Raw genomic sequence first — 13583 nt, forward strand, 5'->3', positions numbered from 1 at the left:
TTGTTTTTAATTAATTCGTTCAAACAAACCAATCTGGTTATTGATTTGTCTAGATAAAGTCTTGACTATTTTAATTACAAGCATTGATATATATTTTTATACACACTCCTCGTGGGATCGACATTTGCACTCAAAAGTACATTTTACTATAACTTGACATCGTGCGCTTGCGAGCATTTAAGAAAACACGCAACAAGTTTTTGGCGCCATTGCCGGGGAGTGTCAAATTTGAATTTATATCAATATTGTTACCAATTAGTCTAGATTTTAATTTAGAGCTTTTATTTTTTATTTTATTTTATATTGATTGAGTTTTTCATTTTTCCTGCTTGACAGTGTATGCTAAGATCGCAAAACTCAGACTTGCTGATTTTTGACCCGGAGATCGAAAGAACTGCGAGAAAATTAAGAAAAGCAAGAAGGGAAGAGATCCGAGCAATGGCTGAACACAGAGAAAATGACAGACACATCCCGCCAGATGCTATACCTATCAGAGATCACTTCCGACCAGTGATCAACAATCATTACTCTGGTATTTCAAGAGGGACCATCAACGCAAATAATTTCGAGTTGAAGCCTGCTCTAATCAATATGGTTCAGAAAAACCAGTTTGCTGGAACAGCCACTTCTGATCCTCATGTTCATTTGAGGACCTCCTTGGAGATAATGGATACGGTAAAGATTAATAATGTTCCTGATGATATTATTAGACTGCGTTTGTTTCCGTTTTCTCTCAGGGATCAAGCAAGAGGATGGCTCCAATCGCTTCCCTTGGGAAGTATCACAACATGACAGGAGCTGGCGACGAAATTTTTGGCAAAGTACTTTCCCCCTGCAAAGTTTACACAGTTGAAGATCGAGATTAGCACGTTCAGGCAGACTGATTTTGAGCAATTGTATGAGGCATGGGAGAGATACAAGGAGTTGTTGAGGAAATGCCCGAACCATGGTTTTGAGGACTGGGTGCAAATTGAATTATTCTACAACGGTCTAAATGGGCAAACAAGAGGAACCGTGGATGCCGCAGCTGGTGGCACGATCTTTGCTAAATCTCCCGAGCAAGCTTACGACTTGCTTGGACAGATGACGATAAATAGCTACCAGTGGCCGTCTGAAAGGGCAGGAGTAAAAAAGACAGCCGGAGTGTATGCTGTGGACCCTATTACATCACTCACTGCACAGGTATCTGCACTGACCACGCAACTAGCAGCTATGAACAAAGTGAGCACATCAGAGACTGAGGGTCCATCGATTGTTGTTGAAGAACCATCCCTACCCGAAGAGGCTCAGTACATCAATAACCGAAATTTTGGTGGATTCGGAGGATATAGAGGTAACCCTCCCCCTAATACTTATCATCCAGGATTGAGAAATCATGAAAATTTTTCTTATGCAAATAATAAAAATGTGTTGAATCCTCTACCGGGGTTCAATACATCAAAGGGGGAGGGAAAGCCTTCATTTGAAGATTTAGTGGGAACGTTTGTTGCTGAGTCGGGAAAGAGGATGGCAAGGACTGAGTCTCGTCTTGATAACATGGAGACTCACATGGAAAATATGGGTGTCACAATGAAATCTTTGGAAACTCAAATTGGACAGTTGGCTACTGCATTGAGAGATCAGAATAAGGGTCAATTTCCTAGTAACATCGAAGTTAACCCAAAAGTGCAGTGCAAGGCAGTCACTTTGAGGAGTGGAAAGGAATTGGAGGTACAAATTCCTAAAGAGAGAATGGAAAGTGAGAAGATAATTGAAGAAGTTGAAACTGAGGGACCCAAAGCTGAAGTTGAAATTGAACCACCTCCAGTATTTAAGCCAACTCTTCCATACCCGCAGAGGTTCAAAAAGAAAAATTTATATGATCAGTTTGCAAAATTCCTGGAGATTTTTAAGAAGATACACATCAACATACCATTTTCTGATGCGTTAGAGCAAATGCCAAATTATGCAAAGTTTATTAAAGATGTGATGTCTAAGAAGAGGAAGCTGCAGGAGTTTGAGACTGTAAAATTGACAAAAGAATGTAGCACCATACCGCAAAAGAAGCTACCACAGAAATTAAAAGATCCAGGGAGTTTTACTATTCCTTGCTTTATTGGTGGTTCTAAATGTAGTAAAGCTTTATGTGATTTGGGAGCAAGTATTAATTTGATGTCATTTTCTATCTACAGGGAATTGGAGCTTGGAGAAGTTAAACCAACTACGATCACCTTACAACTTGCAGACAGAAGTCTCACGTATCCACGTGGGATAGTCGAAGATGTACTGGTAAAAGTAGATAAATTTATTTTTCCTGCTGATTTTGTGATTTTAGATATGGAGGAAGATCATGATGCTCCATTAATCTTTGGGAGACCGTTTCTGGCAACTGGGAGGGCATTGATAGATGTGCATAAGGGTGAACTCACCTTGAGAGTTGGTGGAGATGCAGTCATTTTTAACATCTATCACGCCATGAAGGGATCGAATGAGGTAAGCACTTGTAAGAGTATTGATGTTATAGACTCATGTATGTCTCTTGAATGTGCAGGAACAAGGGATCCTTTGGAGAGCTGTTTGATAAGTGCTGCAGGAACTGTTGATGAAGACAATTGGGAAGTGAAAGAGCAACTGATGGCTCTTGAAGCACTGCAGAAAGAAAGAAAAACGGATGCACCGCTTGAGGAATTGGAGGTACATGAGCAAACAAAGGTAATACCTCCTTCCCCTGATTTGAAAGAGCTGCCAAGTCACCTTTGCTATGCATTTTTAGGTGAAAAGTCGACGTATCCGGTAATCATCTCTTCCTTTCTTACTTGTACTGAAAAAGATAAATTATTGAGAGTATTGAGGAAATTTAAAACTGCTTTAGGATGATCGATTTCTGATATTAGAGGAATTAGCCCTACTATATGCATGCATAAAATTTTGATGGAGGAGTCATATACTCCTTATGTGGATCATCAGAGGAGATTGAATCCAGCAATGAAAGAGGTTGTGAAAAATGAGGTACTGAAATTACTGAATGCTGGTGTAATTTATGCTATTTCTGATAGTAGTTGGGTATCTCCTGTACAAGTTGTGCCTAAAAAGGGTGGAATAACTGTAGTTAGAAACAAAAATGATGAACTGATATCTACTCGTACTGTAACTGGTTGGCGAGTATGTATTGATTATAGAAAGTTGAACAATGCTACACGTAAAGATCATTTTCCACTGCCTTTTATTGATCAAATGCTTGATAGACTTGCTGGCTATTGTCATTATTGCTTTTTAGATGGTTATTCAGGTTATAACAAAATTGCTATAGCGCCAGAAGATCAGGAGAAGACTACTTTCACGTTGGGCTATGCAATGCACCTGCCACTTTCCAGAGGTGCATGACGACCATTTTTGCAGATATGGTGGAGGAAATAATGGAAGTCTTCATGGATTACTTTTCGGTATTTGGTTCGTCGTTTGATCATTGTTTACATAACATATCCCTTGTTTTGCAAAGATGTCAGGATAAGAACTTAGTTCTTAATTGGGAGAAGTGTCACTTTATGGTCCAAGAGGGTATTGTTCTTGGACATAAAGTGTCTTCTAAGGGATAAGAAGTGGACCGAGCTAAAGTCGTTGCAATCGAAAAACTTCCCCCACCAAGGAACATCAAGGGAATAAGGAGCTTTCTAGGACATGCGGGGTTTTATCGTAGATTTATTAAGGATTTCTCTAAGATCACTAAACCCCTCTGTAATTTGCTAGAGAAATATTTTGATTTTATATTTGATGATAATTTTTTGCAGGCATTCGAGAAGATAAAAATGGCATTGGTGACTGCACTGATTATGATAGTGTCGGACTGGAAGGAGCCCTTTGAGCTAATGTGTGATGCAAGTGATTATGCAGTGGGAGCTGTCGTAGGCCAAAGAAGGGAAAAGATGTTTAGGGCGATTCACTACGCAAGTCGCACGATGGATGCTGCACAGCAAAATTACACTACTACCGAGAAGGAGATGCTTGTAGTAGTATTTACATTCGACAAATTCAGACCTTATTTGATTGGCACAAAGGTAATCGTTTTCACTGACCATGCAGCTATTCGCTACTTATTCGCCACCTATTCACCAAGAAGGATGCAAAACCACACTTGATAAGGTGGATTTTGCTAATACAAGAATTTGACTTTGAGGTCAAGGATAAAAAGGGTACTGAGAATCAAGTAGCTGACCACTTGTCGAGGCTTGAGCTGGAGGATAAGAAAGAAGAGGGAGCTATACAAGAAACATTCCCAGATGAACAACTTTTTGAGGTAAATTATGTACTTCCTTGGTTTGCTGATATTGCTAATTTTTTGTCTTGCGGCACCCTCCCCCCATATTTGAGCTATCATCAGAAGAAGAAATTCGTCCATGATATCAAGTTGTATTATTGAGATGATCCATTTGTGTATAAGAGGTATGCTGATCAAGTGATTAGGAGATGCGTGAAGGGTATCGAAACACATCAAATTCTGGAGAAGTGTCACTCTTCACCATATGGTAGACATTTTGGAGCGTCACGAACAGCAGCTAAGGTATTGCAATCTGATTTTTATTGGCCTAGTTTGTTTAAAGATAGTTATACCTTAGTAAAATCATGTGATAGATGCCAGAGGTTAGGAAACATCTCCAGGCGTCACGAATTACCACTGACAAATGTTTTGGAAGTGGAACTTTTTGACGTTTGGGGCATTGACTTCATGGGACCATTTCCCCCTTCTTTTGGTAATTCTTATATTTTATTAGTTGTTGATTATGTTTCGAAATGGGTGGAAGCGATCGCCACCAATAATAATGACGCTCGTGTTGTAGCTAAATTCGTGCATAAGAACATCTTCACCAGGTTTGGAACACCGAGAGCCATCATAAGTGACGAAGGTACGCATTTTTGTAATAGAATTTTCAACTCACTTTTGACCAAATATAGTGTGAAGCACAAGGTGGCATTAGCATATCATCCTCAGTCAAATGGACAAGCTGAAATATCAAACCGAGAGATTAAACAAATACTGGAGAAGACTGTCAACACAAATCGGAAGGATTGGGACATTAAGTTAGATGATGCATTGTGGGCCTATCGGACTGCGCTCAAGACACCTATTGGGATGTCTCCCTATAGGCTGGTTTTTGGTAAAGCATGTCATTTGCCGTTGGAGTTGGAGTATAGAGCATTTTGGGCTGTGAAGAAATTAAACTTTGACTTGCAAGCTTCGGGAGATTTTAGAAAACTGCAGTTGAGTGAGATGGATGAATTCCGAAATGATACCTATGAAAATGCCAAGATCTACAAAGATCAGACCAAGAAGTGGCATGACAAGATCATTGTGAGAAGAACGTTTGAACCGGGACAACAGGTGCTGCTTTATAATTCTCGTCTCAGACTATTTCCAGGAAAGCTAAAATCAAGGTGGTCAGGACCGTTTATAGTAGAGGCGGTGCAACCATACGGAGCAATCGAACTCAAATGCAATGATGGTAGAACGTTTAAGGTGAATGGTCAGCGAGTGAAACACTATTTTGGAGATGAAGTGCGGAACATGGACAATATCTCACTGGCCGAATCTACCTGAAACAGAACTGGGTCGGACTGGCGACGTTTAACCAAGCGCTTATTGGGAGGCAACCCAATCAGTATCATCTATTGCGTTCTTTCTCTTTATTTTTATTTATTGTCAGTAGTTTATTTCTTTTGCATAATTAGAAATTGACTCGTGTGCTTTTATGTAGGTACAATCGAAACGAGGTATATATATATAAAAAAAAAGAGTTTGGACAGATGCATGCGCGCCACCGCGCAGCATCTCGCGCACCAGCGCGCTAAGAACCCATGGGCAGCAGAGAAGCTCGCGCGCAGCCGCGCCATGTCTCGCGCTACTGCGCGCACCCCATCATACCTGACGCATAGAAGCTCGGGCGCGATCGCGCCATTTCTCTCGCAGCTGCGCGCGCCCCATCCACCGTGACGGGCAGAAGCATGCGCGTGGCCGCGCCACATCTCGCGTGACTGCGCGCTCTCAATCATTGCTAGAAGACAGAAGCTCGCGCGCGGCCGCGCCATTTCTCGTGCAGCCGCGCGCGCCGAATATTTATTTTTTAAAAAAAAACACGATTTTCTCATCTCCCTTACCCATTCTTTACAAACCCTACTCTCAAAACAAATCCTCTCCTCACATCACCGCCTCCATCACCTCCCCTTGCCAAAAAAAATTCTCCAAAAGTACTTCATTCCAATAACTCCTCCACTCCAACAACTCACAACTTACTTTCACTCACCTCAACACCACAAGTCATCATCTCAAAGCTTTGCCACCACCAACAGCCACGCCGCCGCCGCTTGCTACCGCCGAGCGTCATCTACGGTTAATCTTCTACACTCAAGGTTACCGTTTCTTTTACGTTGTTATTGTTTGGGGATAATTTTCAGAAATCAAGCAATTGTTGGTGGAATTGTGTCTATATTTGTTGATTATAAGTGTGGATATTGTTGATAATCATGCCGCCTAGAAAGAGAACGAAGGATGTGGCTTCCTCTTCTCATTCATACGATGTTAATAGATTTTGGAACAAGGAAGCATTCAGAGTTTACGAGAGCACCATGTCTAGGTCGATTATTAAAGAAAAAAGGATAGATATGACATACCTTAACTGTGCTGTAATTGAGGAAGTTGTGCAAAGGGGGTGGGTAGACATAGAACAATCACCGCCAGATGCAGTTATATCTGTAATCCGGGAATTCTATGCTAATATGAGAATCAAACACGAGGAATACGGAGTTTTGGTACGAGGGCAACTGGTCTATTTCGAATCGGCAACCATTAATGCTATTTATAATCTGCCGAGTTTTGAAAATGACGAGTATACTGCTTTGATTACTGGCAATGTGGATTACGATGCGATTATCAGGAGCTTATGCATCGAGGGTGCCGAGTGGCGCTTGAATCAAGGCTCCCCAGTCAGTCTGAAGAAATCTGACTTACGCCGTGACCCACGCAGTTGGGCATCTTTTATTCTATCATGAATCATGCCCTCCTCACATCAGACAGAAATTACAAAGGATAAAGTGGCGTTGATTTATGCCATAATGACTGGGAAGACCGTGGATCTTGGGAAGCTCATTCACAGTTTTATCATGCGTGCTGGTACGGGACTCATGACCGTCAGCCTCCCTTGTGCACATACTATCACTGCCCTATGTCTTCATGCCGGTGTGCAATGGGGCGCAGATGAACAGATTTTGAAAGCAAAGGGCCCAATCACAGTATATACTCCAGACCGCGTGCGCTTTCAAAGCGAATTGGAAAGACAGGAGGCTAGGGCAGCTTATAATCAGAGGGCCAGAGAACGCCAGCCGCCGCCACCACCATCGATCCCTCGAGCCAGTTTGCGAGACAGGATGTTCCGAATGGAACATGATATGAGGGCTCAGTGTCAGGAGTTGGCCGAACACCGACACACTACAGGTATTTTCATGTCTTATATGATGGACTTCACATCGGTGCTCGCCCAGCGTTTTCCACCTACTGGACCCGAGGATGCTCCCTTTCCACCATATCCAGCTTGGCCACCACAGTACCCACCACCAGATCTATCACCGCCGCAGCCCATGGACGATGATGATGCAGATACTGGAAATGATGATTCGAGCCCCGAGTTCTAACACTCGGGAGCGAGGTATGTGTTGTCATGTTCTTTATTTCTTTACATTGAGGACAATGCATACTTTAAGTTTGGGGGAGGTGAATTTGCTTGTCTCTTTTTAAAATTGTTTTTATTTTTGATCAGTAGTTAAATTGAAATTTCTTTCTTTTTTTTTCTTCCTTAGTTCTTTTATTTATTTTTGCATGCTAGAGTTGTTAGGAAGAGTCATGGATAAGTAAAATGTGTGACCGATGATGAAAATTGAATTGCGATCCTGAAATATATATGTGTTCATGATAACTTAGGAGTCACAATTATTTGGCATTGTCGTGTTTGTTGATACTATCGTTGCTTAGAGACAAGTTGCATGCATGTGATGCTAAATAGATGAGGGAAATCTGATTCTTGGTAATTCTTGCATGACATTGATTGACACTTCTGCAAACATAGAAATAATCTAGGCAATTTTTTTTTCACAATACCTTTGGGCCTATATTCTTTGTTTACTGTCAATTGTAGCCCTTTGAGCTTCGAGTTAATTGAGATGCTTAAAATTTCTTTTGTACCTACCTCGTATATCATTTTTTTTGGTTGAACGAATGCATGTGATTAGTTTGTATAGGTTGACTAATGGATTGACGGAAATCTAGAACTTGCTAGAACACTTTTTGAGGCGAAATACGGATAATATGTGACATAAGAATGATTTAGGCGATCTTTGGAGCCGTTTTGAGCCTTCGAGCCGACCAAATGAACACGAAATATCCCTAGTGTCCCATTTTGAGCTTACTAAAAATCAAGTGGTGTATGTCAATGACATACAATTAGCCCTCACTTGTATCTATTCTACATCCCACAACGACTACCTTGTGATCTGTGAATGTGAATTTATATTTTAATGAAGTGTGAGTTGAACTGAATTGATGATTTCTTGATTCTGTAAGGCGAATGGGCATTACGACTCTATTTGAGCATTCGATGGGGTAAACGAACATTGACATATCACACACACGTGACTCTTGGGAAATCGTGAATTACATGAAATTAGATAAGTCGGAGGTCAATATCATTTTTCGCATATCCATGACTTTAGTAGTTTGCGTAAATTTTTTCTTATTTATTAGCTTTTATTCTATTTTGCTCGGGACTAGCAAAAGTTCAAGTTTGGGGGGTTTGATTTGCACTTAATTTATATTAGAATCCATTTTGAATTATGCTTGTTTCGAACAGAATTATGCGTTTTTGGTTTGTTTTTGTTGTCATTTCAGGAATGGAGAAAATAACGGACACGAATCCAAGTGAGCCAAGAAAACAAGTGCACAACCAACACACTGTCGGACAGAGCCTCGCGCGCAGCTGCACGAGATCACGCGCAGCCGCGCGCAATTACATGAAAGAAACGGCCAGAGACTTGTGCGCGGCCGCGCCACATCACGCGCAGGCGCGCGCGCACCAATACATGCGAGAACCAGTAGCTCGCGCGCCACCACATGACATCATGCGCGACCGCGCGCGCGCAGCAGCAAGCCAAACGAAAGAATGGCACGCGCAGTCGCACGAGATCATGCGCCACCGCGCGCGCCGAGCGTCCAGAATCGTATATAATGCGCGAGTTAGGTCAGAAAAAAGGATCGAGCTTCCGTGGGAGAAAAGAACACGAGAAAAACACCAATTTGGAGAGAAAAACTCACGGTATAGAGATGCGGACACGAGACGAAGATCTAAAGTGCGAAGAACAGTCAAAAATACGAGGAACGACGGATCTGGGGACAGAGACGACGCTTCGGATTTGTTATCTTTTCCTTCGCTTTTTTATTTTACTGTGTTGCGATGTCTAAAACGTTGAACATGTCTTGTTTTCGCTTGGATTTCGTGATGAGCTAATTTTCCATTCTAGATAATGATGTAGCTTTGTGGACACGATGATTTGACGTGGTTATTTTATATGATTGAATTCCATTTCATATTTAATTGTGTTTCTCTGTGTTTATTTTACTGCAATTTACTGGCCATAAATTGTTTGTTGTTTGATTAATTCTATAACTCGGGAGAGGGACTAGGATTGTAGATCATTAGAAACACATGGTTGATTTTTATATCGTTTGGAAGGCGTATAACTTTAGCGAGGCTTAGGTAAGAACATCGTTTGTATTTATCAATTAAACCTAGATTTTATTAGAAATAATTGAATCGAAGTTTGATTGATACAATTTATTCGTCACTTGGGAAAGAGGGAATAAAATAATTAAGTGTTCTTGGCCATTAAATAATTGGAATTCAGGAATATAAATTTAACTGGGAATAATTGTCGTGGAAACTTGGTGAAATCATTGCTCTAGATATTTTCTCTAATTGTTACTCTTAATTGTTATTCTTCAATTCGGTGATTAGATTAATCCTTTGTTTTTAATTAATTCGTTCAAACAAACCAATATGGTTATTGATTTGTCTATATAAAGTCTTGACTATTTTAATTACAAGCATTGATATATATTTTTATACACACTCTTCGTGGGATCGACACTTGCACTCAAAAGTACATTTTACTATAACTTGACATCGTGCGCTTGCGAGCATTTAAGAAAACACGCAACAAGATGATAGTCTTGTATTTTTCAGAGCGACTATGCAGAAAGGATCACGAGTTAAAGAATGCTTATCGCTATATGAAAAGGCATCCGGGCAACTCATTAATTATGATAAGTCAGCCCTCTTTTTTAGTCCTAATTCTATTCCAGCTCTTATGGCCAAGATTAAGACTATATTGTCTATTCATGTGGTTCATCAACATGATCTTTATTTGGGCCTATCCATGGTGTCAATGCGTAGTAAAAGGCTTCAATTCAAATATATGGTTGAAAGAGTGGTGAAACAGATCCAAGGCTGGAGTCATAAATGGTTCTCTACCGGAGGAAAAGATCCAAGGCTGGAGTCATAAATGATTCTCTACCGGAGGAAAAGAGGTTCTGATCAAGTTAGTCTTACAAGTGATTCTCACATTTACGATGCCATGCTTCAGACTGCCTACCATGGTGTGTGAGTATATTGAAAAAGAATGCGTGAATTTCTGGTGGGGATTGGATAAGGGTAAGCGGAAAATGCACCGGAAGTCTTGGGATTTTCTATGCAAACCAAAGAGTCGGGGCGGCCTGGGCTTCAGGAAATTGACTGAATTCAATCGGGCCTTGCTCGCCAAACAGTTATGGCGTCTCATTCGTTCCCCAGATTTTTTAGTTGCCTGAGTACTCAAAGGTTGATATTTCAGACATGGATCGATGCTGGAAGCGGGATTGGGTGGTAACTCTTCCTATATATGGAGGTCGATCCTCTGGAACAAATAAATTCTGGAGCGTGGACTGATATAGAGAGTTGGTGATGGAAAATCCATTAATATTTTTAAGGAGAAGTGGATCCCTACCATACAGTCAAAGATTGGTGAGCCATTGGTTGTTTGGGATAATGAGGCTATTGTGAGCGAATTAATTAATCAAGAAGTGTGGGATGCTGATTTAATCTCTACCAGTTTTAATTCATTGTAGCGGGTGAAATGACAGGAGAGTGTGATTCTCTTTTTTGGAGGTTCGATGACAAAGGCAATTATATGGTGCGTGATGGGTGTCGTCTTCAACGTGGATTGTTCTCCCTACCGGAGCACCAATTGGAACATCCCATCAAATCTTGGTGGGCGTTTATATGGAGTCTTTCTGTTCCACCTAAGGTACGGCTATTCTGGTGGAATATTTCTGATGACTGTATCCCCACTAATCAAAATATTCTTTGACACCATGTCCCGGTTAGTGAATCTTGTCGTCTGTGTAATTATCCTATGGATTTGACCTGCCACAATATTTTCTTCTGTGCCGCAATAAAACACTTGTGGAAGCACTCCCTTTTTGCCCATATTCTTAAGGGAGCAATACAAACCAGCACTCTAGAGATATGCATGTGGTTGAAAAAACACTTGTCCAAAGAGGAGTTTGAGAATCTTGCAGTCCGCACGTGGGGCGTCTGGAAAGAAAAACAAAATTTTATCCATGGAGATAGGAGCAACCCAATGGCTGACAATATTTTTTGGAGTCACAATGCTTTGTGATTTTAGAAGGGCTCGGAAGAAGGAAAAAATTGCTATTCAAGATGAGTTGGTTAATCCGAAAAAGAAGTGGATGCCGCCAGGGTCATGCAATCTCAAGATGAATGTGGATGCATCAGTTAATAAGGACAAGAATCATTATAGCGTAGGAGGAGTGGTTCGTGACTCACAGGGCCGTTTGTTGCTAGCGTTTGAAAAACAAATCAATCAACCAATATCGGTGGTTCATGGTGAGATTTTAGCGATCTGGGAAGGAAGCAAGCTTCTGTATGAGAAATATCTTTGAGATGTTCAAGTGACATCAGATTCTCTGTTGACAGTGAAAGCAGTCACAACCAAACAGGAGAATCTTAGCTACATTGGTTCTTGTGTGGCAGAAATCAGAGATCGAATTCAGCCGCCTATTATTTCAAAATTTATTCATGTGCGACGCTCGGCTAATAAAGTAGCTCATTATTTGGCTCGATTTGTTTTTTCTTCTCCCTCATCCTGTGTGTGGATGAATGGAGAATTTCCAGTTTGGTTGGTTAAGCTTATAATTGACGATTCTTTGCAATAAAATTACGAGTTTTACCGTTAAAAAAAAGAGTCAAAATATTCTATATTATCACTTAACTTCATATTGTTCGGGTAGTAAACGTTTTGATCTAAATCAATAAAATAGTCAATATTTTTTTTTTTTAGTAACCTAGTTTATAAGAGATGAGTTTTGAATAACATTGACTTGGATAAATTTCTTTCTTTCTAGATCATGTCCTATGTTAATATTAATTCGAAACGTAGTTGAACCAAACAATATGCTTGGCCATATATTAAATTTTTGGTAATATAGAGTTTTTGGCTCACTAAGTTGTCTCATTTTGAGTTTTGATCTACTAAGTTTTTGAAATGTGATTTGGATCTAGCAACTTTGATTTTTTTGTCCTATTTCACCGAAAGTGTTGAACTTGCACTTGAAATGATATTGTGATGTCGAAAAATGATGTCGTATCACAGAAAACTACTGGGGATAGCGCTAGAAAATGTTGACATGTCTAACACCACAACAACAATATGACCAAAATGGTTGAAAAATAAAATTTTTCAAGGCCAAATTTTGATGAGTTAATAGACTAAACTCAAAATTAGATGAGTTAGTAGAAATTTTTTAAAGATTCCAAGTCTCAATCTCTAAATTGGACTTTGAAATTTCTTGAATCCAACCCTATGTTGTAGTTTCTTACAAACATAAGCAAACTGTGTTTCATTAGTAAAAAATTCACACTTATGCGAAAATGAATACATTTTTAAAAGTAAAAATTTACGGTAAAAACTAAAAATCTCAAACTCACAAAATATATCAAACTACACACTTTATAAAATTTTCTCTCTACTCAATTGTGTGTTTCTTCACAAATTGAGAGGCATATTTATAGAATATCTTTGGAAATAATCCAAAAATAAATACATCATTACATACATCATTACACATTAATTTCAATATTTACAACTCTTATTTTCAACATTCAACTTCTTATTTTCAACATTCAACATTTTTATTTTCAACACTCCCCCTTGTGATGATGATCATGATACAATGATTTTCTTAATTACGTGTTTATACTGCCTCGTTAAAAACCTTACTAGGAAAAATCCATTGGGATAAAAACTATAGTAAACGAAAAAGATCAGTCACGTAAACTCCCCCTCATGTTAACACAAACAATTCTTCATAAATTTCGTAGATTGCGCATCCCAATATTATATCTTTCTGAATATTGTCGTAGGAAGCGCCTTTGTGAAGAGATCTGATCAGTTTTCACTTGATTGAATGTAATAAATATCAATATCTTTATTCTTCTTAAGATCTTGGG

The 13583-nt window shown here is 39.8% G+C and overlaps 1 protein-coding gene across 1 annotated transcript; it reads left to right on the forward strand.

Annotated features, from left to right (window-relative positions):
* The first annotated feature begins 10535 nt into the window (after nucleotides 1-10535).
* On the forward strand, nucleotides 10536-12016 carry LOC142550678 (uncharacterized). Its single transcript, XM_075659752.1, has 4 exons — nucleotides 10536-10603; nucleotides 10660-10727; nucleotides 11180-11358; nucleotides 11633-12016. Exons 1-4 carry the CDS (start codon nucleotides 10536-10538, stop codon nucleotides 12014-12016), a joined length of 699 nt encoding a protein of 232 aa, XP_075515867.1.
* The last annotated feature ends 1567 nt before the right edge of the window (nucleotides 12017-13583 follow it).

The sequence above is a fragment of the Primulina tabacum genome, chromosome 7 (assembly GCF_025594145.1).
Source record: "Primulina tabacum isolate GXHZ01 chromosome 7, ASM2559414v2, whole genome shotgun sequence".
In the NCBI taxonomy this organism is placed as follows: Eukaryota; Viridiplantae; Streptophyta; class Magnoliopsida; order Lamiales; family Gesneriaceae; genus Primulina; species Primulina tabacum.